Source organism: Sylvia atricapilla, chromosome 11, assembly GCF_009819655.1.
Source record: "Sylvia atricapilla isolate bSylAtr1 chromosome 11, bSylAtr1.pri, whole genome shotgun sequence".
Lineage (NCBI taxonomy): Eukaryota > Metazoa > Chordata > Aves > Passeriformes > Sylviidae > Sylvia > Sylvia atricapilla.
In genome coordinates this window covers 6,960,562-6,987,540 of record NC_089150.1, presented here as the reverse complement: position 1 = coordinate 6,987,540, position 26,979 = coordinate 6,960,562, and the positions used below count along the sequence as shown (strand labels likewise).

At 45.4% G+C, this 26,979-nt stretch overlaps 1 protein-coding gene across 4 annotated transcripts in view; it reads right to left on the bottom strand.

Annotated features, from left to right (window-relative positions):
* The window catches only part of ADAMTS9 (ADAM metallopeptidase with thrombospondin type 1 motif 9), a 79,702-nt gene that overhangs the window by 25,496 nt on the left and 27,227 nt on the right, over positions 1–26,979 (bottom strand). For all 4 annotated transcript variants that reach the window (XM_066327253.1, XM_066327254.1, XM_066327255.1 and 1 more), the window contains exons 13-28: positions 23,590–23,771; positions 23,353–23,489; positions 22,201–22,318; positions 21,842–21,937; positions 19,148–19,314; positions 18,910–19,039; positions 18,215–18,341; positions 16,383–16,593; positions 15,515–15,679; positions 14,248–14,412; positions 13,255–13,374; positions 11,378–11,482; positions 11,068–11,235; positions 10,605–10,889; positions 9,830–9,991; positions 9,086–9,262 (exon numbers count right to left, since the gene is read on the bottom strand). In XM_066327253.1, the coding sequence (XP_066183350.1) occupies positions 9,086–9,262; positions 9,830–9,991; positions 10,605–10,889; positions 11,068–11,235; positions 11,378–11,482; positions 13,255–13,374; positions 14,248–14,412; positions 15,515–15,679; positions 16,383–16,593; positions 18,215–18,341; positions 18,910–19,039; positions 19,148–19,314; positions 21,842–21,937; positions 22,201–22,318; positions 23,353–23,489; positions 23,590–23,771 (2,515 nt within the window). The remainder of the gene's footprint in view (positions 1–9,085; positions 9,263–9,829; positions 9,992–10,604; positions 10,890–11,067; positions 11,236–11,377; positions 11,483–13,254; positions 13,375–14,247; positions 14,413–15,514; positions 15,680–16,382; positions 16,594–18,214; positions 18,342–18,909; positions 19,040–19,147; positions 19,315–21,841; positions 21,938–22,200; positions 22,319–23,352; positions 23,490–23,589; positions 23,772–26,979) is intronic.

The following is a 26,979-nucleotide window of genomic DNA, read 5'->3' as shown; positions in this document are numbered from 1 at the left end:
GCACTGGGGGCAGATGGTGGCTTTCTGAAATAACAGCCTCACCTTATCCAAGGCTCTCTGAGTTAACAGAAAAGCCTCCACCGGTTTTAAGCACCTCTGAGCCAGCCCTGAAGGTGTAGCCAGGTATTGTATGGAATTTTTTCACTAGCCAGTTTCCTAGAGTCAAGGATCACATGCACTTGGGCATGCCTGTGGTCAACTTGCCTCTTGCCTCCAGTTAAGTGTGGGAAAACACAGCTCTGAAAGGCTGTTTACAGCCTGTGATTGAGGCACAACAGCAAACAGCACCCTTGGGTGAACCTGGGAGGACAGCCAGGCATGGAGGAGGGTGTGAAAACAACAAATTGTAATGTTTCTGTAAAAAAAACACCAAAAAGTTGGCGGCACATTTAATAATAGAGAAACAGTATTTCGAAAAATCAGCTATAGCCATCACTCTAAAACTCTAGCAAACCTTTCCCTTGTTATTATCTTTATTATCTCCTACACCCACCTCAGTCCCACCTGGCATTCTACATGGAGAACAAAAACAAAAGAACTTTCCTGAGAGCATTAGGATCAAAGCACTTAGCACAGATTTAAGGGCTTTATGTTTATTGCATGATTAGTGTTGTTAACATGCCAAGAACTGGAGATTGGCATGCTGCTGATGTTTTCAAATAAATATACTGCCTAGTTTAAATAAATGCAAGGAAAAAGGTTTAAATAAATACAGCAGAAATATTTTCATATCAACTACTTCTATAAAGGTCAGAACACGATGCTAAACATCTCCTGCAATGCATTGCTCTGTTCTGCTTGTTTTTGTTTCAACAAAAAATTTGTTTTCTATTTCAGAGTTTAGGAGATGATCGTTTTGTTTTACCAAGTTTTACCAAATTGCTTTGAAATAACTCTCACTGCATTTCCTGATCTCATCGTTTGGAAGATGAGGTACATCTTGCTAATTAAGACCTACCTAAAATAGAAAGGCTGCTTCTTGATGCACAGGGCTGGCAGCAGGAAAAAAAAACAAAATCAGAATATGTTCAAAATCTCTTAAAAATTTGTAAAAAATTTCTGGTGAATTTTGGGAGCGGGGCAAGTCCAGCACCAAGAGGACTCAAGAGCCCTGGGCACAAATGAACAAATCTTGGCAAGGAAAAAAACGCACCACAGTGCAGTCAAGAATAAATGGAGTGACTGCTCCTTGTAAACTTTGTGCGTAGAAGGGGCAGCTCCACAAAGAGCAGAAGGGCATATCCCAAGCAAGAACCTGAGAACACTCTCCCCCAGAAGTGAAAAGTTGCAGAAAATGCTGTTAGACCACTTCTCAGACCCACGATCAGCCAACGATCTGGGAGGTATTTAAGACAATGAATGCAAGCTGTGGTGATCACCAAATAAATTCCCCAAGATAGGTATGCTCCCATAGCTCAGCAAGGGCAGGGCTGGGAAGGATTAGACTAAAAATGGCTTTATCAGATTCTGCCAGGAGCAACTTTTTGGAGGAAATTAAAATCAATCCTTGTAGATTTAGGCTTCCCCACATTAAGGATTTTATGGAAAGTCAGCAGCTGTAAGTAAACCCTAGTTCATCCTTTCCAACAATCTGAGACAAAATGTGTCAGATGAAATAAAGCAGAAAAGCAACAGAGCCCTCCAATGCTTTACACCCATTTTCCAAGACGGCTGTGTTCCTGGATGCCTGGAAACTTCTCCAACTACAAGCAAACTCAACAATGTGCCCTCACAGGTACCTTTCAGCAGCCTATTAATCTCCATCACCTTTTTTACTACCACTAACACTGCTGCTGTCAGATACTGAAACTGTATCTCGGTGACTTCTGTACCTCTAAAGTCTCTTGAGCACAAAGGACATCAACAGACACATCACCAAGGAAAGCCTGGATCCTTCCTCACCAGCTGAACCTTTACCAGGAATCTTAAAATGCTGGAACCTTCGTGTGCTGTCCAGCAACAGGGGCTCTGTGGCATTCCAACCAAATTAGCTTCACAACAGCAAGGTATTTCAGCAGGTAATTCCCTCGGCTTCAGTGAGACAGGCTGAAAGCAAGGCTGCAGCACTTTGGGAGATGTTTAGGAAATATTAATTACTGCTCTGAAGCCCTGTCCCTCCCACTGCTGTGTTTTAGCACGGTCTTGTGCCCATCTGCATTGGCATGGTGAGAAATCCGTAAAATTGGGTGGGGATACATGCAAGGCAGGAGTCACCCAGCTTGGCCTTCCTTTCCTGACAAACTAAGGAGCCATGACTTAAGGCATATGGGTGCTGAGTGTGTATGGTCATGGTGATTTCAGCTGGTGCAGGGCCAGAAAATACATATGATTCTTGTACATTTAAAAGGGAAGAGGGGTGTCTACATCCAAGGGAGGGCAAATGGACCAGAGACCTGAACAAAACACACCAAAGCACTGCACTGCAGTTTTGACAGAGGCTTTAGAAATGTTTAATCCAAGCTGACTCCTCAGAGAAATGGGGTGACTGAGAAAACAGGCATGAGCATTGGGGATTTTGGAACGTATAGTCTGAATGTGTTTGTGAGCATTGTCCAGAGCCCCTGTGGAAGTGTTCTAAGAAGCCCTCTCAGCCCTCTGAGAGCTGGAGGACAGCCCCCAGTCTGACAAAGAGCAGGCTTTGCCCCAAGGAGCCCTCATTGCCCTGGGCATGGGCAAGAGTGCACTTCCATGCTGGGCTGCCCCCTCTGCAGAGCCCACAGGGTCTGCATCCTCCAGAGGCTTGGGTCTTGGCTTGGAGCAGAAGCACAGAGCTTCCCCAGTCATTACTGCAAAAGGGAGAAATGAAACAATCCACTAAATCTTCACCTTCCCACCATCAAACTCAGCTGCAGAGACTGGTGAGTGGCCTCAGATGATGTAGCCTCAAAAAAAAAACAACTGAAAAAAAGGAGGAAAATTTCTCAAAGGAAAAGGTCCAATTTGATGTGTTGCTGCAAGGTAGGGAAGAGCTGGTGTGTCTGGAGCCCACTGCTCCAGCACAAATTGCCCAGAGGAAAGGATGCTCTTGGGTTCTTTAACTCCTGCAAGATTTAAGGCCCTGAGTGCCAAAGTCAATACAGTAATTTCCCCAAGCTGGGAAACCTCACAAGATATATGGGAAGTAAGAGGTAACTGCAGCAGGAGAAGCCATGCCTCTCCTCTTCTGCAGCACCCACACAGTAAAGCAGCACCTTCCTTCCCTCTTTTTTTCCCCCTGCCCTGCTGTTACCACGAAAGATTTCACCAGGCACAGAAACTAGCAGGGATGTGAGCACACAAAGCTCTCCTAAAAGCTGTATCCCTGCCCTGCTCCACTCTATTTACCTTGAACAGCAAGCAAACAAAAAAAGCCCCATAGAGCCACTGCTCTATGGTCTAGGTCTCTCCAGGCAGGGAGGCATTAGATAGCATTTCCTCAAATTAGGAGGAGATGTGTGAGCTACCGAGGGACACCAATACAGTGGGATGTGGAAGCTGCTGCTGAAGCCTATTTTCCATGCTGTGGCACTTTTAGGAGAGTACCAATTGAAGCAGCAAGGTGCCTCAGCTAACTAACACTTTATATTTTTTGTGAACAACGGTACTACAATGCCATTTAGATATTTTGTTCCAGAATAGGATTTCTCTGTGTTGGATGGAATAAAACACAAAGTAAAGAGCTCTCCAAGAAATTTCACAGGTGTGCATCTCTCTGGGGGGTTGTAAGAGCACTGGGCTGCTGCTTGCTCCCCCATTTTATAAAGAAGAATCTTAGTTTAATGCACTAGGGACAAATATTGTCAACCTGCACACGGTCTTGGGCATCAGACAAATTTTCATCCATGCTGCTGGCTCACACACCTCCCCTGTGAGCTAGTAAAATTAAAATATGAATAGAGCTTTAAGTGCCTTTGGAACAAGACTGACTACACCATTTTTTCTTAATAAATTCACAAATCAGTCACTGTGAAAGTTAGAAGCATAGTAAACCTCTTTGTGCTAAATCCCTAGGATCTGAGCAACAGCAATGATTGCAGTGTGGAGTATACAGTGTGACTGGAAAATGGGCAAAACTGCAGGCAGACTTCCCAAAACCCAGCTCAGGGATCTGCCTGAAGATGCTGCATTTCACAACTCATCCTTGAAAGTGTGCTATTGCTTCAATGGGTCCCTTGCAGTCTAATGCATTCTTGTACTCAGAGCCAGTGCTTTGGGAGACAAATATTCCCAGCAATTGACCTTTTATTTATTGCTCCATTTCTCCTGTGTGGGGATGTCCAGATGTGCAGAAGATCTGCAGCCAGGGATGGACCACCCATAACACAAGGACTGAAGCCAGTCATTGCTGAACAGCAGCCTCACCACTTCTTTTTAGAGTTTAGGCCTAGAAAATGACCATTTTATTGAGAAAAAGTGTAAGAGAGGAGGTGTAAAAAGGCAACCACAGAGGCATGCCAAATGCAGCCAAACAGCCACTGCACTATGGGAGGGAAGAGACTTCTCTGAGTGGGAAAGTGCACTGAGGAACTTGGGGAGAAGATGCACTGTCTGGGGGCAAAGGGATGAGAAGAATTTTAAAGATACTTGAAAATAACCTTTGTGAGTCTAGCTACCGGTCCAGCTCCTGTCTGTCCTGGCAGTGGCAACAGGAGTGGTTGTTGAAGGACAGCAAATTAGATTCTCTGCAGCTCCTTTCCCTGGTACTTCCCCTGCACTTAAGTCACTGGATCAGGGAGGTCAGAAGGGACATTGCTGACAAGTCCTTTTACTTCTTCATCAGACTAAAAGGTCATGAAGGGTGCAAAGACCAATGGGGGCCTGCAAGAGGGAGAGTGGATTGCAACAGCTGAGCTTTAAGTTGCAGGAAATCAGTGCTGTGAGGAGTTGATCCAGGAATCACTAAGGTGCTGGCTCAGTGTTAAGCACAGTGCCCCAGAGTGCTCCCTCACCTGCAGGGTGTAGCTGATGGGCTCCCATAGTTGTTTTCCTGCTAATGGAGCATCAACACCAGCAAAGACAAGACAGAGAAATGATAACAAAAGTATACCTATATAGTTCTCCTTTAAGAAGCAGAAACAGAAGGAGCAATGAAAGATGGCAATAATAGCCAAAATAATGGAAAGGAAAACAAAATTTGAGATTTTAGGGTAAAAAGAGATGGAAAAAGTGATGTTCCTTTACTGGGCAGTTGGGTACCAATGGCTTTGCTCAGCTGTGATCGCCCTGGAGCCACCAGCTGTGGGCACTGAGGTGAGGAGACAGATGCATGAGCATCCATCACCACTGCCTCAGAAGAGCAACAGGCTGAAACTCCTCAAACAAAACCCCAACAGCAGTTCAGCAATGCTGCTGTCACAGCAAATTCATTTTCTGCAGAGGAGAAGAAGGGAACAGCAGCATTATATGTACTTGCAACCAAATCTGTCCCTGGTTATCACTTCTGCCTTAGCAAGACCTGACATCCTGCCTGCTATGGACATTATCAGAACAATGACACAGAGAACATTGCTGTTGAGCAGCCTATTTTCAGCCAGCTGCATGGGGAAGGGATTTTGCAAACAACATGTTGGGGCTTTGGCAGAATTAAATACAAATAACCCAAAATTTCCACTGACACCAACTCTGAGATTAAAATTCTGGAGCACCAGCTGCTTGACACAGATGTTGGCCAGGCAGTTTTTTTCCACCTCCCACCCAGTTCAGAGCCCCTTTGGTGCTCTGTCCCTGTGTGCAGGGAAAGAGCCCTGCAATGCCACCAGCTTCCTGCAAGGGAAACCAATGCTGTCCTAGCCCAAACCTGAACTCACATCCACAGTAACAGAACCCACAATAACAGAATTTGGAACTTAGCCATTTAATGGTCTAATTACTTGGCAGTAAGCTTCTGATTCTTCATTAGAGCAGAAGGCCCTTAAAGACTGATACCAGCACCTCTGCCTATAGGACACAGAGCTGGGAAGTACTGAGAGCTACAGAACCACTGCACCAGCAGCTTGAACTTTAGACACCCAACACTTACAAGTACTTGACAAAGCAGAGTAATTTTAAAATTTTAATAATTTTTTGGAAAAAACCCAAACAAATCCCAAATAAATCTAAACCTCACCCACCCATTTTCCACAGTTCAAAGCCAAATGATCACTGCCTTGTGCAGTGAAGCCCAAATCACCCACTCAACTGAACCAGGGTGCTTTGAGATATAATTGTTTTACCTTATCTGTGACCATTTCCTAACTTGGAAAGAATGAGAAGCCCACAACAAGTTAATTCAGCATTATTCATAAATTGTATCAGAAAATTAAGGATCTCGGATATTAATGCAAACTCAAAATATCAGAGATTATTGCATGGAGCACTTATGCTCCAAGACAGGTGCTTTAAGGGAGGTTATGCATATATTTTATATATGTGGTATATATATGGGTATATTTATTAAAACCAAACCTTGGGTTTTAAGTGAAGCAATGGGTAATTCTCATTGTGAACATCTCCCTCTTTCTGGAGAACACGGCAAGATTTCCTCTTAGGATTCAAGAGTGTGTATGGAGATCTGCATTCATACCATAAAGCATTCAGAGGAGAAAAAACACTCTCTGTATTCTAGTGACAGTCAGTGAATGTTTTCTAAATCATGGTTTTAATAAGAAAGTCAGGTCTATCACATGGTGTACAATTCTGCAATGGGTAAATACATGTTTTTAAATAAACATGGGAATAAAAGTGTCACCTCCTCTTAGTCCTCTTTGAACATACATTATAATGACAAGACATCTCACCAGTCTCCTGTTGTAAAATTATCATTTACACATACAATCTGTTTATCCATTTAATTATCTCTTCCAAACCTGGATTTAACCAGCCAGATAAAGATCAATTGTTTACTGTATAAAATTCCAGTGGAATTTTGCCCAAAGACTGCAGGGTGGATGCTTCGGGCTCTCTCTGCTTTAATTTGTATGCATTTTATAGTATTAATTTCACTGAAACTTGAGTAATGCTAAACCAGTCAGATGATTGCAAGAAATTAGTTATCCAAACTTTGTAATTCATACACTTTTGACTGTGTTTGTTTAATCATTGAAAATGACAATTTTTGTTGGAGAACAAAGCAAGTAAAAGAAAAGCCAGATAAAAGATGGAACATTGCAGAACAATTTCAGAAAATTTAGCAAAAGTTACCAAAACTAAGTATATGATCTGAATTTTGCAGAAGACTCAAGAAATCATTATACAAATTCATTTATGATTACATTCTACTTGTCTTTAATTTTCACTGTTCAACATTAACATTAAACATCGTAAATGTATGCAATATTTATATAAAATTAAATTACAGTATTGGAAAAATAAATACACTTTTACATAAATACATACTGCTGAGAAGTTTCAGCTAATACTATACTCTTGTTTCAAAAGTGACCAAAAAAATATGGTAGTGACACTCCATCCCAGTGGATGAAGTATGTACAGCTAAAGAATGATGTCTGCAACCGATGACAGAGCTAAAGCAAATCCAGGTGATACCACACTAAAGGAGAAAAGTTTGGCCGTTACTACCTACAGTAGTAGCACGAGGTAGACATACATGTGGAGTGTTCTGCTGGAGGGACACGAAGCCCTGGGGACCCCATAGACACTTCTCAGTCTTCAAACAGCTCTGGGTCCCCTATGTCAGAGCCCAAGGACATCTCGGTAAATGAGACTGAGAAATCAAATCAGTTGCTGGCAATGACGGGGGCTCAGCCCTGCAGCCTCTTCCCCAGGGCTGTGACCCTGCGCCAGCTGGGAGGAGACACTGCAGGCAGGACAGGGTGTCCCTGCCCTCCACCTGTCTGCCACATGTCCCACCTGCCCCCAGGAGAGCAAGGACATCCCACTGAGACTAATACAACAGAGTGGAGCCAATTGGAACTTCTCCTGGGTGAAAAGAAAACAATCAGACTAGAGGACTGCACCCTGTGTTTCCAACACTGAGAAGCAGATGCAGCCCTGGAGCCTGTTCCTGAACAGCCACGAAAAGGCTGAGTGACACCAGAATGAAACACAACTCTGTCCACACCTTTGGCTCTTGCAATGGTCCAGCACAGGTAAACCAAGGTTGGCAGTACCTCCCAGCTGGCAAATCCTGCGGGGCAGCCAGCACACGCATCTCTTCCTCTGCTTACCTCACCTTGCTCATCCTTAACACCAGCCAGGTTGATGGACAAGGGGTACATTAGCACCTCAAATGAAATATTTCATAGCACTGTCTCTTGTACTGGTGAAGCACCGGATACACACCAGTTCAGCAGTTTTATGGCTATTGCAGAACTCACTGAGGTATGATAAAAATATTGAAGAGTGTTACTGAAGGCATCCATGTTACTGAAAGCACCCACAGAATGAGAGCAGGTTTTGGCAAGATGACTTTCCAAACTATGACAATTAAAGAAGTCCAATACATTAAAAACAGGCCTCTTTTTTCTTTTCCTATAAAGTGCTTTTGAATCAGATTTTTTTAAAAAAAGTCTGCAAATGCTTTTATAACAAAATACACAATAAAAGCTGACATCTGTTTGAAGGCCACTCCAAAATGGAGGTTCACTGAACTACATAAGTCTGTGTGTGGACAGGTAGGGACATGCACACACATCTATATACACTTATACATGCCTGGGAATTGATGCCATTTAGGACATTCTCCCCACTTATCTTGCTTTTGGCAGAGAACACACAACTGCTAAACCAGTAGGTGCCCAGTGCAGTATTACCATTAAAGAGCAGAACAATTTAACTTCAATGGAAATGTACCACTTAAATTCCAGGTTTAAATCCATACGCAAAAACTTAGTCAGAACCAAGATTCACAATGCACAGCACTTGCACAGTGTAATAAAATGGACAAAGGACACTTTACTTAGCAGAAAGTGCCTTTTAAATTAAAGGACTCAAGCGCCCCTAATGTAAGCCCTTCCTGAACAGGTGTTATTCTGAATATATTGTAAATAGTCCTCTGTAAGTGCAGCTTTAAGACATGAAGCATTAGCACCTTGGTTTCAAGCAAATTAAATGTTGTTAGGGGATATCTACAAAACAGTTCACAAAGAGAAATAGTTTATGGTCGTACCGAGCTCCAAGGACCAGCACTCCAGGCAGCATCTCTAGGACAGTCCTGCACATTGCACTGCTCTCTGTCTGGTGGCTTGTCAAGGATTTCGCAGCTCAGATCTGTAAACCTTTCTCCATTAGGGCGCTGGCACACCACCAGCCGTGTCCTTGTCCCTCCTCCACATGGCTTAGTGCACTGCAAGTCAGCAGAGGACAGAGCAATCACCGTTGGGAAAGCAAAAATATTGCTCACTTGCTGCCCGAAGCACTAGCACCTCCAAAAACCAACGGTAGTTTCTGTTCCAAACTAACCCACTCCAGTCAAATCCCTCTTGTGAGCCTCAGATGGACATTCAGCTTCTCTTCCCTTAAAGCTGTTCATGCTGCTCCACCATGATATTGCCTGACTCAATGTGACAGTGGAGGTTTACATCTCCGATTGCTCATCTCAGATTAATTTTCAAAAGGAAGCAGTTTTTTAATTTAAAAAAAAGGCCCTTCAGTTAAACTAGGCTTCCCTTTAAGAAAGTCTTCATTTTTGTAAAACTCACTTTTGCCTGGTAAGAAAGTTTTCCCATGACAAATGGAAACAAGAACACCACCCAGCAATTGCTGAGGTTCACTCATTTGTCAGAGGCTGCCCTTCAAGTTCCAATGTTTCTAATAAATGTCACCACAATACCCCTCTCTTCTCCCATTTTTCAGCCACCTGCTAATGAAAATCTTGCCCTGGGCAGGGAGCCCAGATGGATGGTGCACTCACCTCTCCCCAGTTGCCATAGGCCCACTGAGGGCAGGGGCCAGATTCGCATGATCTCTGCTCCATGGGTTTGCTTTTCTCATCGCAGTTATTTGCCGTGTATCCGTTTTCATCCTGGCACACCACGACCCGCCGCTGGAACCCCCCTGCACACGTGCTAGAGCACTGCAAGACACAATTGCCCACGGCTTCCTTGAGTCCAGGAATAAGTCTGCATTCCCAGCTCCTTCCCTGTGCCTTGTGGTGGAAAGGCACTGCTAGAAGGTTCATACAGCTAATAGGCATTACTAAATTTCAAAATCAAGCTACTGCGAATCACAGTGCAATGACTTAGGTGCTGACTAAGCAAAGAAAGTAAATGCCAGCCTAGTTTTAAGGAAGTGAGTAATCCCTGCTGCACTGTTTGACATCCCATTTGTGCTTAATTCCCTTTAGAGACTTCCACGATAAAGCACTGCATACTATATGCAATGAGAGGAGCAGGCAACAACTCTGCACAGCTGTAAATGTCCCAGGAGACAGCCAAGAAACAGAGGCCAGCCTTTGCCTCATGGAAAATGATGCTGTCAGCTTTCTGCCTAGACTGCCTTGGAGATACGAGGTATGAGAGACTGACAAGTGATGTCTGAGCCCTTCTGCAACACTTGCTTGTGTGAGCAGGGAGCAGACAGTGGGGAGAGTCTTTTCCCTTTGTGCTGACTTTAAGAAAAGACCGAATCACCTTGGGAAAGAAACAAAACCCAACAAAACCCAGGAACAAGAGAATCAGGGCACTTACAGCACCCCAGGGGCCAATCCTCCACTGATTGCCTCCTGGTATATGAGCACGGTTTCGGTTCGGGCTGCCCCCAGGGTGCGGTTTGAGGCGATGATCTGGATAGAGGAAAGGGGGGATGGGCCTGCCGTAGTCATGGCTGTTCGGATGACAAGGAGACATGGAGCAGTCTTGCTCGGTGGCAGGGAGGTCGTCTGGGTCACACTCGCTCCTATCCACCAGCTGGTCACTGTAATTGATGCAGATCACTTGTCGCGTTGCCTTACCTTGACCACAAGTCACTGAGCACTGCGTTACAGTGGGAAAAAAAGACACAGTCACATTTCCAGTTTTGAAAACCAGCTCTTACTAATAACGAACAGCAGAAAACCCAAATAAACCTCACTTATAAAAGGGCAAGTGCAACAGATTAACGAAGCACATCTCCAGCAATGAGGTCTCTTGCAAGAGACAGCGTGATGCTTACAGAGCTCCACTCCAAGGCTTTCCACTGCCCGCAGGGTGTCACGGTGCACATTTCTGTGGCTGATGGCTTTGGAAGGTGGAAACAAGCTGATTCATCAGCTACGGAGCCCTGGTCATCCCGGCAGCTGACGTATCTCATCCGGGTTCCCTTCCCACATGTTGCGGAGCACTAGGGAAAAGCAAAGAGCACTCCACTAGGAAGTTGCCTGACATATGCTGCAAGGACTTTGTAATGAAAAGTTGGGCATATGCACTTGAAAATATCACGTCTACTACAAAATAATCCTGAAAGTATTATGGTGTGTGCTTACCGGTGTCCAGGATCCAAATCTCCACTGTGTCCTGTGAGTGCCTGATACGGCTCTCTTGGCTTCAGGACTATTTGGATGGGATGGACATACAGCTACTTCACAGTCCTGTACAGGAAATACATGGGGGAAAAGCAGGAAATAAAGAATTTGCAGATGTTTTCATTAAACTACCTCCTCTTCAATGTAATTATGAGGAACACACAATAATCTTGAAACTCTGACCTGCACGTGTTGTGCAGCCAGGCTTCCTCCCTGCATCCTCTTGGTGAATCAGCAAAACTCGGTACCAGTAACCTGGGGCCTTCATATGCAGTCCTACGTGGACTTTTGACTTATTGGGAACTCTACAATAGGGATCCCCACAACCACATGCCATCTCCATGCATTAAAAACAGATGTTTTTGAGGCAAAAGATGAAAGTTCATTAAGGGTTCTGGCATGAACACACATCTGCAAAACAGCAACTTTATCTCCCTTCAAAGCTCTCTTCCTTCAGTGTGAGACCTGCAGCCCACACAATAAAGGTTATGCTGCTGATTGCAGCCCTTTGATTCCCTGCAGCCCACCAGACCACCTATATCCATGTGCTGATCTCCATACACCAAGCAATGTGAGGTTTTGGGGACAGACATGTCATTCTGCTCAGACTTCCTACGGTGTCTCACAGGAGGGCTCTGGTGCTGCCTGGACCTCCTGGGAGGTCTGGTGCCAGAAACTATCAACATCCATGACTTTACTCCATTGAGTAGTCCTTGCCAAAAAGGAAATTAATAGTGATTGTCCCTATGAGGGGGAGAGCAGCTTCTGACAAATGGCAAACCTGATTTCCATTTTGCTGTGATTTCACTTATGCTGGAGGCATGCATGCCAAATGATGGTTGATGACAGGTGGGTTTATTACCCCTTGACTGCAGTGCAACTGTTCTCCATACATGGGAAAAGCAGCTCTTTCCCAAATGTTGTGGCCTTAGTTAAACTCTGTGAGTTCATGCAAAACTGAAGCTGCACAGGGCATGAGCACTACAACTCTCCTCGATGACAGATAGATGGTAATTCCCTGTTTTATTCAGCTCCTCCAGATACCTTGGACATATCCTCTGCTTCAAATGGGAATTTACATGTTTGCTTCCAAGTACACAGTATGGAAAGCCTCTTTAGCAAATTTGCAAAGGGTATGCACATTTCTTCATTTATCTGGCTAGGAAGGACGTGTCTGGAACTGCAGCTGTCACAAACATTATATTGTCACAATCAGCAGACAAGAAATTACAGCCTCTCACCATGATTTGTGGTGAGGGGCAACAGCAACAGTCCTGCTGCCACATAAGCCCAGACTGCAGCATTCTTGGCTCCATGCAAGCCAAAGGGAGTGTCTGCTGTGTCAGGACCTGAACCTCTGAGGCCAGTAAATACTGTCTCAGCCTTGTGGTTTCTTGTTGTTATCCCATATTCATCCACTGCAGCTTCTTTGGCTCATGAGCTCTTAAGGGTCCAGCTTTAGTGCTGCATCTGAACACACTCTCACATCCCACTGTATGACTAGAGCTCCATGGATGTAAACCATAAGCAAAGGTAATTAATCTTCACCTATAAAGGTAAACTCATAGGTTGCCTGTTGCCTTTCTGGCAATCTAGTGCTTCAGAGTGTAAGGTGAACCACCTGGAGAGGATGGCAACTCCCTGAACAGAATTTATCTGTCCTGTTTCTACCAAAGCAGGGTGCTGTGCTGCATTTTCCCAAGAGCCATGAGCAGCCCAAGGTACTACTCTGCAGGGCTGGCATTCAGGGCATGGCTGTGCTGCAGCCTCTGAACCTGTAGCCTGGATGCCTCTATACACACACTGGGAAAAGATGGAGACAAGAGAGCAGGATTTACCTGGGTATCTGTAGGCCTGGTTGCAGCATTACACTCATTATCATCCACCACTGACACGTAGGTGCCCACAACACACTTCACTGCTCTCATCTGGTAGCCTTGGCCACAAGTCACAGTGCACTGGGAGAAGACAGATGGAGAAAAGAGCACTGGGTCTGAGTGTAGGTGCTTTGATGAGAAAGTATTAATCAGCCCAGCCTCTGTTTAGGCACCGTAGCAAAAGCAGCAAAAATAAAACACAGTTTCCCTTCTGGTTTCTATCCACTTCATGCATTTCAGCTTTAAATTAGGTCAAAGTTTTAACTCGCTGCAGCCACCAGTGCCTTGCACGCTTCACTTGCTTCTTTGGGAAGGAAGGTGTGAGCACTGAAATGATTTACTCTGCTGCACACATTAGAATCAGAGTCTGGTAGAACCTGCATGATATCCTTCTTTAAAACTGGTTGTTCAGCCCCATGGTAGCATGAGCAGCTAATGAATAATTTTACTGATGGGAAATATGTCTGACTGGGACAACTGGTCTGGGTTTGTTGCTGTTTTTTAAGTCAAGAGCTAACAGCTTTGTGAAAAAGCAGATGCCAGAACACTCTGGGAGGAATAAGTAACTTGTATTTTAACAGAAAAAAACCTCCCTCACTAACCTAGAAATTGGAAAACATTAAAAGCAACAAAAGTTATTCAACGTGAACAGCTTCTCTGTGAAAATCAGGCCATGTATTTATGTGCCTAAATATGGATTTAGGAGCGTAACCTTGGAAACCCCTTTTTTTGAAAATCACGGCCAATTTAGTATGACAGAGATTAAATTTAGCACAAAGGGCAGGTACTGTTATTGCTGCCTATCCACTGAACCCAAGCAAACAGAGGGCTGCTTTGGTGTGCAAATCAATTAACACAGTTATGCTGCTGAATTTGGATGAAAGGGCAGCGCCCAGCCCCAGCCACCCTTATCCAGGTCCCCCCAGCCAGGAGCCCTGTGGGGCTGTGTGGTACCTGGCCCCAAGGCCCCACTTGCCACGAGGCACACTCCTGCTGCTGGCACATCTGCACCGACTCCGGCTTCGTCTTGGGGTCACAAAACCTGTCGTTCAGTCGATCTTCTCCAAACTGGCACCACGTCTGGCGGTGCTTGTGCCCTTTTCCACAGGTGACCAAGCACTGTGAGGAGAAAAGTGCAAGCTCAGGTGGTGCCAGGGATGCACTGCCAGCTCAGCACCTGCCCTGGCACTGGAAAATAAACCTGGAGACCTACTGCAGCCACTGCTTAAAAACAGCTGCTGAAGTGCAGCTGTTTAGCTAACATTAACATGTCCTGGAAGACAGGGGAGTGTCATGTCAACAAGAAGATTGCTCTCAGGAACTGGTCTAGAGCAGGAGCTGGAGCATAGAGAGCACAGCTGGGCTAGAATCCTTCAGCACGGGCAAAGTGAGACCACAAAGGCTCTTGACTTCCAGCAGCTGTGAGACATGGGTCAAAGACACAGCACTGCCCTGTGGGGTTTTATCTGTACACAACAGGGTGCTGCTAAAAAACTTGGTTCTTTCTGAGTGTGCATTTTAAGGGTTTTGGCTTCTGTAGGCTGTGAATGCCTCTTCCACAGCCCTGGCGTGGCTTGGACTGCCACCAGCTCAAATCAGAAGACACATTTGGTAGAGAACAGTCCCTGTTCCCATTTAATTGCTTTCATTATGCCCTAGAAGAATATGACTCACAGAGGCAAGAGAAATTTGCCCACAATGATGATGAGCACCTTTGAAGACTGTTCTCCAGCACCCCCAGTCCTGCTGCAGAGACAAACCTATCAAGATAGTTTTGTTGCATTGCAAAAAACACCAGCAGCAGTGGAAGAAGTAATAAACAGCAGAGAGGCTGAGCAAAACATCAGCAGGGTGCAATCCTGCCCTCCAGTGACAGCCAGCACTGCCAGGGCTCTTGAGGACAATCTCAAGGGAAAATGAGGGCAGCAGGTATTTTTCTTCCCAAATGTACCACAGAACTACAGAAAAGCTGGGGAGAAATCATTGCAGGATTGGAGAGACATTAACCCCCTGTGGCTTTGCAGGGAGGAAAGTGGCCACTTGACCAGTGTAAACAAGGCCAATGACTTTGCTGCCTGTCTGAAACCTCCCTGTGCACCTTCTGCACGAGGCACAAACAAATAATGACAGATGAGCAGGGGTGCAGACACCTCTTTGTAGATATCAGCCCCTCAAGGTGGGGGACCAGCAGGGTGAGCCCACCCTGGTGACCAGCACCTACCTCAGACCAGTCACCAGTTTTCCACTGTGGGCAGGAGAAGTCACTGCATCGCTGCACTGTCAGCTTCTCCTGCTGGCTGCACTTGCTGTCGTCCAGGATGTCGTTGTAGGTGTTCACACACATGGCTCGCCGCCGCCGCGTGCCCCCGCCGCAGCTCTTGGAGCACTGTGAGGGACACACACCCCGTCAGTATTTCCTGCCACTCTACTACTATTGCCTCCTCCTTTCTCTGCAGTCACTGAGGAGTGACTGCAGGAAACCTCTGGGACAACAATTTATACTTTAAATAACAGGCTTTTACTTTATGGATTCCTTAAAAAAGCTAATCCTGCTAAGCTTAATAAAATGTCGTGGCAATGTGTTTCACAAATTCATTTCAGGTTGTAAACCCATTATTACTTTTACAAGTGTTGCCTTTCAGTTCTCCTAAATGGCTACTTGCTCATTCTCATTTTAGGAGAGATTAACTCTCTCTGACCAGCCAGCTCCCCTTCCCTGTGCCCTCCATGGAAATCCCTAGGCTCATCAATCTATCAGTGCCTGCATTCAGGAATTTTCTTCGTCATGCAAAAGCTAAGATGTGTAAAGGAAACAAATTTCAGAAGTCCTCTGATGATGGCAACACGTCCTCCCCAGCCTCCGGCAGAGCTGACAGCTTTGATGGCAAAAGACAGCTAGCAGAGCATCATGTAATGAAGACAGATACTTAAAGGACAGATTCATTGCAGTGGAAGGTAAGAAGTACCAGGCTGACTCAGGCTAGATCCCCTGTGGCCATATTTTACATATATTCTGTAAGCAACCTAAACAGCCCAATATACTCCCCGTGCAAGGAGCAGCCTTCACCAAGTCACGGAGCATCCCTCACCTCAGTCCAGGCCGAGTACCGCCATCCTCCCACGTTACAGTCTCCAGTGCACTTCTCCCTCGTGCTGGGCTTGGCCTGGCTGTTGCAGAAGCGGTCGTCCACCTTCTCAATCTTGCCCTCTGGCCGGCTGTACTTGGAGCAGTAGATCTCCAGGGTGCGGTAGCCCAGCCCGCACTGCGCCGTGCACTCGCTCTTCCTCGCGATGTGCCACCTGTGCCCAGGACAGCAAACGTCAGCCCCGGGCTCTGCAGGGAACGTGCTCAAGGGTGTTTCACAGAAATAAGGAATATATGCTCTTGAACAGGCAGTTTTGGCTCTGTGTCACACTTCCCAGTGCTTTGGGACTTAAAATTATCCTGGCATTGCCACTTGAAGAGAAGGTACTGTCAGCATGTCTCTCTTAAGCAAAAGAAAAGACAGCAAAGCCACATTGTAACCCTGTGAGACCAGCCAAGGTGGCAAGAGGAATTCATGGCCAATCAAGGAACAGTGCCCTGAAAGCTTCTGAAAGCTTTCCACCCCATATTCCTCTGCACCTGTCACCTCAGCCACTAAAAACTAAAAGCTAGAAAATACAGCATCAGAAAATTATTTGCACAGGCTTGAGAGGTGTTCCACATTGCAGGACACCCACAAAGCAGTTTCAGCTCTCCAATGTACAAGCAAATGACTTGCTACAAGACACTCAAGCCCTAGCTGTGTCAGCAGGGGTTAGAAGCGTTCTCTCTTGACAGATGGATTTCCACCCTGCTGCCTCCTCCATGAGACGGACAAAAAGGATGGTGCTGGAGGGCCCCAAGGACCCACCCCTGCTTCACATCAGCCCAGCTCTGGAAAGAGATGCTGACATGAGGCCTGATCCAGGGTGGTGCTGGAGACCCTGAAGCCAAGAGGAGCCCACTGCCCTCACACCTGGAAGGGGTGGCTTCTGAGGGAGGAGGCAGTGACATCCTCTGGGGGCCCTGGAGACCCTTGGGCTGCTGCCTGTGCCTGTACAGGGAGCACAGAGCCCAGCTCCAAAGCCAAGAGAGCAAACTCTAGCACAGCCCAGAGAAGAATAAGATCAAGGGGATTTGGAATCAATAGCTCCTGACTGGTGGGAGCCTCACATCCCTGCATGCTTTTCAGACTCCTGCGTTTGCCCTTCTCAAGTTTCCAACCTGTTGCAATGGCAACAGCTGTTACCGCGACAACCCGGCCCCGCACAGCCCCAGTCTGACAGGGCTGGAGAAACCCCTCGGGAAACTCGGCCATCTGAATTGCTTCACCAGAGGCACAGTAATGCCACTATATTTAAGCCCCAGAAAGGAAAAAAGATTGCTTTTTAAAGTAAAATGGGTTGTGATGATTTAGGCTGTGCTCCACCAATTCCAGCTTGCCTGGAATTGTCTGGGGACAGCCCCGAACCCATTGTACACTTAAGCCTATTCTTTGCTTTAAATAAATTATGATAAATCGAAGTCTTAGCTATGTTTTTGCTTTAAGTATGTTTTCCCATCTTCGCAAGGCTGTATGTAGCATTTCTTATCCAAGCAGATGCAAATTTCAGGCTCTGTATTGCACAGGGATGATTTTTCAACATTAGAGATTGCTATAGTTAGCCCTAACTGAATCTAGCAAGAGAAATGTAAAAGCATTGAAAAGTGCCTTTCAAAACATCACTGGTGGATGACAACCCATCTTGGTTGACAAAGAGGCACCTACCAATCCTTTTCATTTTCAAAATCTAATACAGGCTGGCGAGGAAGGGAATTATGGTGAGAAGAGAAAGGAAAGAGGAGTAAATAATAAGTCCGCAATGATATTTATATACACGGCTGAGCACAGTGCACCTTAATTCACATTCTGTGTTACAAGGCTCAGTGGCGGGGTCAGGCTGGGGAATTCGGTCGCATCGCTGGTCTGACACTGTGAGCTGATCTGACTCTCTCTTACACACAGGCTTCCTTTTCCGTTCTCCTGCACAGAGAAAACCAGCACTTGGTTTGAGTCATGCAGCAGAGTTATCAATTCAGTCATTTCTCTTACACCTTTCACAGTAGTATTTAAGAGATGTTGGGTGTGCTTTTCTACCTCTGTCAGAAACAGGGAGGGGGTTTAAGACTAAGCTGAGCAGAAGGGGTGTATCACAGATGGGATGGAGACAGGCAGAGAGCTACAGTAGCCTCACAAAGATGGACTCTGAGCGAGTATTTAGCAGGGTGGGCACTGGCAATGACTGGATGTCAGACCCAAAACCAGACACCAGTGCATTTTGCAGTGTAAGGAAATGCCTCATGACCTTTTCTGTGTTCAGCTTCCTCACCTGCAAACCAGGCTGTGAGGCTCACCTGGCTGGGAAAGGCGTAAGGTGCCCTGCTCTGAAACCCAGAAACACCTTGTAGGATGTTACCCTCCACTGCAGACCAGGGAAACAGTTGTACCCACAGGGTGAGAATCTCAAAGAAATCCAACAGAGAGGGATCTGACAGCAATGCCCACACCTCAAATGAATCCAGGACAAAACTAAGCCTTCCCAAGCACCCACCTTGGCAGAGCTTACTGCAGGGCTGCCACGGGCCATGCTCATTCCAGTAAAATTGCTGAGGTTTGTCCTCAATAGGGATATTGAATGTGTAACGAACGTCAGGATTGTACAAATTGCCCACTGATAAAACCTGAGAGGAAGAAAAATGAAGCAGAGTAAACCAGCAGATATCATTACCCACTGTTTTCAGTCCAACAGTGCTGGGCAGACTTGTCCATACACAAAATATATACTTCACCTGAAGTGTAATTTCTTGCTCGATCCGATCTGTAGAATTAATCCTTTCAACAGCATTATCAGAGCCGCTGTATTCGATCACAGCATTCCCAACTTTGATTTCCCTTTTAAACATACTGACGACAAAGTCTCCATTTAATATAAAGTCTCCTTGACTGTTAGATAAGGCTGCATAGGTGCAAAAAACAAGAACTAAAGAGGCAGAATTAACTCATACATACATAACAATGTGAGTCATGTGCTCTCAATGCTCCTTTCCCTTGGGGTGGGGGGAAAAGCCCACTGGCATTCCCAAACAGAATGGATGTAAAGTGAGCAGCAGAGCTCTTGCAAACATCGTGCCTTCTCCTTTTTCCACTGGAAAGCCTCCTAAAAATGAAGGCTGAATTCCTGAAGTTGTTGCTAAACAGTTCATCCAAAACCCAATGCAGAGATATTCAAAAGACATTCTGGGCTGGCTGCTGCAAGGAGCACACATAGGCTGCATCCCCACATATACCACAGAAATAATCCTGCCCAAACCTTTTCATTAGCTGTGTGGGTAGGGTGGCTTCCCTGATATTTCCAGGTGTGTTCTTAGGGTAAATGTACGCAGCTTAATTACCTAAACATAATTTTCTAGTAGATAATTACAGGGAGTTTGGTCAGTATCTCCCCCTTTGTCTCCCTCTCCCTCTTCCCCCCATACTTTTTATTATTCCAAATCTCAAGGTATGTGAGAGCACTGGAGGCTTAAAGCCTAAATGCTTTATAAAAGGAACAGTTTCCTGAAAGCAGCAGTCTGCTGCACAACTTCACACTAATGCGATTATGTAGCTAATTTCCTAAGTTAGTTTCCCCATCATTTCACCCATCACAGCTACGTTACTAAAAAGCCCCTGTACTGAAAAATCTAAACACCAAAACACCAAAGGGAAGGTTTTTCCAACAAATGAGGAGAGATAATGAAGCAAAACACTGCTCAGTAGCAAACAGACATAGATGGAAAAAACCTCACAAAGCAGAGGCTACATTCAACCAGGTTTCACACTTTGGAGGTTTTAATGTTATTAGGCAGTAGTAAAACCTATTAAAGGATTCCTCCTCTTTTAGTATATCTTCTGTAACAGTAGGTACATCTCGGACTTGATGACAACATTAAATTCTTCCTAAATTGTTAAGCCACTGCAAGGTTCACAGTAACTGAGGGCCTGAGATTTCACACTCAGTGAGCTGCAAAGTAAGTGGACACATGCACACTTCTCATTTGCTTCCAGTCAGGCCTAATGTGAAGAGATGATCTCCCAGCAATATTAAAGCAACATTAAAGAAGATTTGACTTCATTGTTTCCCAAGAAGATTAAAGGCCCTCCAAGAAGAGCTGAGAAGTTGGGGGCTCCTTTTGGGGTGAACCAGTTTGAATAGACACAACATAGGGAGGATTGTTTTTTCCAGGGAAGAGGAAAAATAAAATTTGGCTTCCTCCTCCAAGACAAAACTCTGAGACCTCAGTAACCTTTTTTTGGTGCTGATGTGCATTCATGCTGCACCACCTCAACTTTTTGCCTCAATGAAGGGTCCAGCCACATGGATGGCATTTCAGAGCAACAGCCAAGGCTGTCAGAATTGCTTCCCTTTGGTGCATGGTAGTCTCTGGTACTTGTACTCAAACTAGTACTTTTACCTTTTATGGGCTAGGGGCCACCAGCCAGCTCCCCTTTTTAACATACCTAGTTACAGAAATTTGGTGAGATAGAACAAGATGAAGTGTTCTGTTCAAAGATATAAGTACAGGAAGGACCCTGTGCTATTCGAACACAGCTGGTGGTGCAAGGCACAAGGTGTGCAGAAGAGAAGGCTCAGAGACTCTGAGAGACCCCAAACAAGACTTAATGGCAAAATCAGCCTTCAACTGACAAGTGTAACATTAGTAAGACTAGTCATGATGTTTATTTGTATTATCTCTGCTAGTGAACCCAAACAGAACTATCTATGGGGTGGATTAGTGATCACGGTGGAAAAGACACTCATGGCCATGCTAACAGTATACATGTGCATGTAGCAGAGTGGGGAACACAGCACCACAAGCATTTTCATCTGCCTCTATAGACAAAGCCACAGATTAGAGAAAACAGCAACTATGAAAGTCCAATAGCAAAGGCAAAGTTACTGTTAGGTTTAAATCAAACCAATATCTTTAGTGCAGGGTATTTCTTTACAGTTACATGTCACTATCAGGCAAGAACAAGAAGGCCTCAATCTAAGTGAAATCAGAATTATTATTCTCAGAAGAACTGAAAATAATTTCTCTTTGTATGTGTTTACACAAACATCTTTCAGGACATGGCACCACCCAAAGCATGGTGACAGCAGAGATGAAGTTGCAGTGAGGAGACTCCAGCAGAGCTCAGAATCCTGATTAGTTCCTAGCTTTTTTCCCTCAGCTCCCACCCAGGCTCAACAATCCTTCACAGCCCAAGATATACCCTAAGGGAGTATTTTTTATAATTGGTGAACCTCCCAAACTTTGCATCTAGGATGGTACGAACAAAAAAAAAATAAAGAAGATAAGGCTGAATGTTTGGCAGACAGAGAAAAATTCTCACCAAGAAAACATGAATTCTTCAACCTCCCTAGTGGAGAGCTGCCAGTAGATATATCACAACAACCAGACAACCAAGCAGATTTCTGGAGTGAAATAAGGAGTACAACTCACCCAGGTAGTTGTCATCCTCTGGTTTCCCTGAGTAACTGTGCTGACGCACATCAATATTAGTGGCACCAGCTGGGATGCGAACCACAACGTTATAACCTAGGAAAGATTCAACAGAAAGTAAAGGCTATTACACAGGCATTTGATTTGTTTTCTACAGGGGAAGGGAAATGAGCAAAGTTACCTCACATTACACAAGCTGATACTTTTCATTTAGGGATAGCATAAATAGTTATAAAATGGAATATACTATAGCTAGAAGGATTTTGTGTTTTACATCAGTGTTTTTGTAGATTAAGTGTCATAATGGCTTTTATAGACACACATTTTTCACTATAAAGTTTTTAGCAACAGATTCTTACCATAATGCACCGTGTTAAATGTGCCTGCAACAGTTTTGCATGAAGAATTATCCCCACCACAAACACCACATTTATCTCTTCTTGCTTTTGAATTCAGCACATGATCACATCCAGCTTGCTTTAAGAGAAAAATTGAAAAAAAAAAAACAGATTGAGCAAATACAGACTAGAACAGCATTGACAAATCTCCTAATTAAGGCACACAAAAGCTGTGTATGCAAAAGGCTGCTGTGAGATAAACTGGTTTGCTTCCCCACATTTTTCCACTGATTTACAGTGTGGCCATCCCACAAGGTTTTACAACAAAAGGCTTTTTTACAAAGCAAGAATCAGAACAACTGTCTGCACCAAGTAATGCATAAAGGTTCCTATAAAGAAAAGTGTGAAAGAACAATTGTGAATGGAAATGTAGGGCTCTGGGGTCTGATCAGGAAGAACTGGGGCAAGCACAGAGGGAAGCAACACTGGGATTTAGGCTGAGACTCCACAGCCCTCAGTAACTTAGGGCAGATGTGCAAACATCTTCCAACTGAGTGTGTCCCAAGAAGAGCTGGTGAATGGTCTAGAGTAAGATGAGGACTGGCTGAGGGGGCTGGGAAGCTCAGACTGGAGAAACAGAGGCTCAGGAAATACTTCCTCACTCTCTAAAACTACCTGAAAGGAAGTTTGGGCCAGGTGGTGGTCAGGCTCTTTTCACAGGTAACAAGCAACAGGACAAGAGAAAACAGCCTCATGTTCAACAGGGAAAGTTTAGATTTGATATTAGGAAATATTTCTTCACCAAAAAGGTTGTCAAACACTGGAGCAGGGTGCTCCGGGCAGTGGTGGGAGTCACCCTCCCTAGTGGTATTAGAAGACATCTAGATATGGCACTTGGGGACATGGTTTAGTGGTGGGCTTGACAGTGCTGAGTTAATGGCTGGACTTGACCTCAAAGGTCTTTTCCAACCTAAATGATCCTATGATTCCATGCGGGACTCTTGGGCAGACCTGGAGGCTGACACACGTTTCAGACCATTTGGGGCTTTCAGAGCCTGCAGACACTGCTGGCATCCTCTGAGTGACGAGGACGTGCTGAGAGCTGTCTGGAGCACGGTGCAGAAGCGCCAGCCTGCCCTAGAGAACCGTGGTGCAGAGGAGGACAGCGATTACCCGGCAGAGGCCCTGCACGCAGATGTCGTTGGTGTCGGGGCCGCAGGGCGTCCCGTCGATGACCCGGTCCCGCAGCTGGTAGTAGGCTGTGTTCCCCGCCACCCGGCAGAACAGCTTGCACCGATCCTTCATCAGGACTGCAGGGGGAGGGAGGGACACCAGGAGCACGTTATCTGAACATCCTCAGCCCCAGGCAGCGATCCAGCAGGCAGGATCTGCATCCCCCCAGCCACTTACTGCCGCTGTATTTGGGAACCCAGCGCACATTCGTGGGCAGCCCGTTGATGTTGAAGTGCTTCCCATCAAAGTCGGCGCACTGCTCGTCCCGGAAATCCTTCTTCAGCTTTGAGCACGGCTCCGTGTTGCAGGATTTAAACTTCATGCGGCGACCCACGCAGTATTTCCCACCGTTTTTGGGTCTGCAGAGACAACACCAGGCTGGAAACGAGGTGGAATTGCAATTCTGCAACCTGCTCAGTACAGTCAGGATTTGCAACACCATTATGTGAGCTCAGTCTTTGTGCTTATCTTTAATTAATATCCACGGTTGACAAGCAGGAAATGCTATGCTGATGTCTAACAAAAAAACCCACATATGCAATAAAAATGCATGAAAAAGAGAATATTTGCTTTCTGATGGATGCCATGGTAGTGAGATAAACCAGAAAGAGCAGCATCTTCTCCCCCACCTGAGGATTTATTTTCATACTGCAAGATCCCCCTCAGGCCCATGTCTCTTTACAGCCCCATCAGTCCTATGGATTTAGTGTCTGACAATTTGTCTTGGATCCAGTGGGTTGCAAATAACTAAACATTACAGAAAAAAAGGCTTCCTTCTCTGCAGAGGCTGAAAGGTCAGGCAGCACTTAGTTCTTCAGGATTTCTAGCCCCAAATGTTAGAAACGGTAACACCAAGCACTTTGAAATAACTTTTTTACCTCCATATATTCCAGAAAGCACCAAAGATGGCCAATAAAAAGCTTACTCCCATTTTATAGCAGGATGACATTGGTAAAAACTGGGAAGAGAGATTCCATCCAAGCCACATAAAACCCAGTGGATAAACCTAGGAGAAGCTATCATCTTAAATTTCCTGATTCACAGATTCAGAGCTGTAGTCATAAAACTACTTTTCTCATGTGTAGATGAAGCCTTTCCCAGACAACATCACTCTGGGGACTGAAAGAGCCTCTCCCATTCCATCTGCTGCCAGCAGTGGTGCAAGAATGAGCTGCACATCAAAACAGCCACCAAACCTACATCCTCTACCTATCCCCTGAAAAATGAGTACCTTCACTAGGAAAGAAGTGCAATCAGAGGAGCGACTTGCCAGGCTCCAACATCCTGGCACCCACAACTCCTGCCTTCCAGGGCTGTTCTTCAGGATCAGCTCTGCCTTGCCTGGGGACCAGGCACCCATCAGTGCCCCAGGAATGCTGGCAGAATGCTCCTTCCCTTGGAGCTTGGTTGGGAAGGAACAAACACAAGGTTTGCACACTTGGAGAACCCTTCAAGACGCAGATGAATGAGTGATAAATGGGAACCACCCCTTCCCTCAGAACAAAGATGCTCACCATGAGATCTCCATGTTGCATGCAGCCAGCACCTCTAACAAAAGGGACTGCACCCCCTGCACATGCACAATGGTCTCTACACACGTGAGCCAACAATTTCCTGCAGCTGAACAGAATTTTTTAGCATCTCTACACTTCCACCACCCAGGAAGCCCAGCAGTGCCTTTTCTCCCACAAATAACAATTTTCCACTCTTCTGCTTGAAAATTTGTTGTGACTCAAGTAGCAGAGTTCTTGTGAAACAAATGAGAGACAGAAGCACAGAACAGCTTGCCCTTGCCAAAAGACTGCCTGCCAAACCAGGAAAGGCAAGCAGACTTCCCACCACCCCATCAGCACACACCAGGGATGCTCACAGGTTTGGCAGAAGGAGTTGCCTCCTTGAGCAGCTGCAGGTGAGATGCTGAGCACCACCACTTACACACATTTTTCCTGCCAGCATCCTCCAGTCACTGGGATCATCACTGCTGTGGTGCAGACCCCTCTAGAACTATCCTAAATGCCACGGGGTATGATATGTCCTCAGGCACAGCCCTAAGCAATAGCTACAAACAGCAGCTCTACCTGCTCTGAGGGCAGTTCTCACATGCCATCTGGAAGTGAAATGCCTGTCATTCATAAAGGTTTCTGGTGTTTGCAATTAAGCAAGTACAAGTAATAAAAAGCTCAAGCAACTGCACAATGCCCATTTGCAGGTTCCTGATTACAAATTGATTTTACATCTTTACAGTTCCTAGAGGAGGAGTAAGTCTAAACCTGTTTTTTACTGATTTAACCTGTTGTCAACCTTGTTGTGACAAGCAACTTCAAAGAACTTACTTGATTGCACTTGGGACAGCTCCAGGGCTATCCCAGCACAGCAGCCCCTTCAGACACAGCCCAAACTCCTCTTTGCCTTGCAGGCACAATGGCAATTGCTGGGGGTTTCCCAATACCAGAGCCCATCCCATGGACTATTCCCATGCAGGGACATGAGCTACCTCTAGCTACAAAGGGACATCTCAACCATCTTACTACACAGCACACAGGGAAACTTCTTTATCATGGCAGCAGCACGCTCCAGACCTGGGTGAGTCTGAGTCATTCATGGGGGAATTAACAGGATCCAGCATTTTCACTTCAGAAGCATTTGTACCTCTGCAGGACTGTTGCAGTTTGACAAAGCCCCTGAGTTATACAAACCTTTAAGCAGGCATTAATTTTTTTAAAGAAACGCAATTATAACATTTTTATGGCAACCACATTGCTTCCAATATAAGTCAATTTAACTAAAATGAAACTCTTAACTATTTAGTTAAGGAGAATATGGAGAACATGCAGAAAAAAATATTTAAAGGTATATCTGATAAAATCCAAACGTCCCAAGCTACTATTTCGTCTTCTCTTCTCTAGACATGACCCCTGAGATTGATACAACACTGACACATGGACACACCACAAACTGAAGGATGCTAAAGCTTGCCACCATGTTGCAAACTGTCAGCTTTGTAACCAGGGCAGTAAATCTCCTTGCAGGCAGTGCTGGGGGCCGAATCACACTCACACTTCTGACATTTAAAAACAGCTCCACACTCTCCTGACAGTTTCAGAGTGTTTTTAACCAGCATTGCTGCTCACAGAATCTGAGGGACAGAAAGAGCTGACCCTGAAAAATAAGTCACCCTCATATAACATCGATTTTCAGTGTCATGAAGAAATACAGCATACTTCATTCTGGGTAATATTTTCATGGATCAAAACCTACATACCGCAGAAGGGAAAGCAGTACATGCATAGAAGCCTTGTTCTTTTGCTTCCATATTCCTTCTCTCTGAATCATCTGCTTGACCAATTGACAGCCAGTGTGGACCCACTTTCAATCCAGTATCATTCTCCTGACAAGCTCCTGCACACACCCCAGACCCACTGCACTCCTCCCAGCAGCCCAGAAACTCTCAGGCCCAGGGAATGATGGGGTCTCATCCCCACTCCCACCCAAACAGTTCTGAAATAAATGATGCTTAATCCATCACCCTGAGCATTCTCACTCGCAGATTTTGAGGCAGCACCCAGC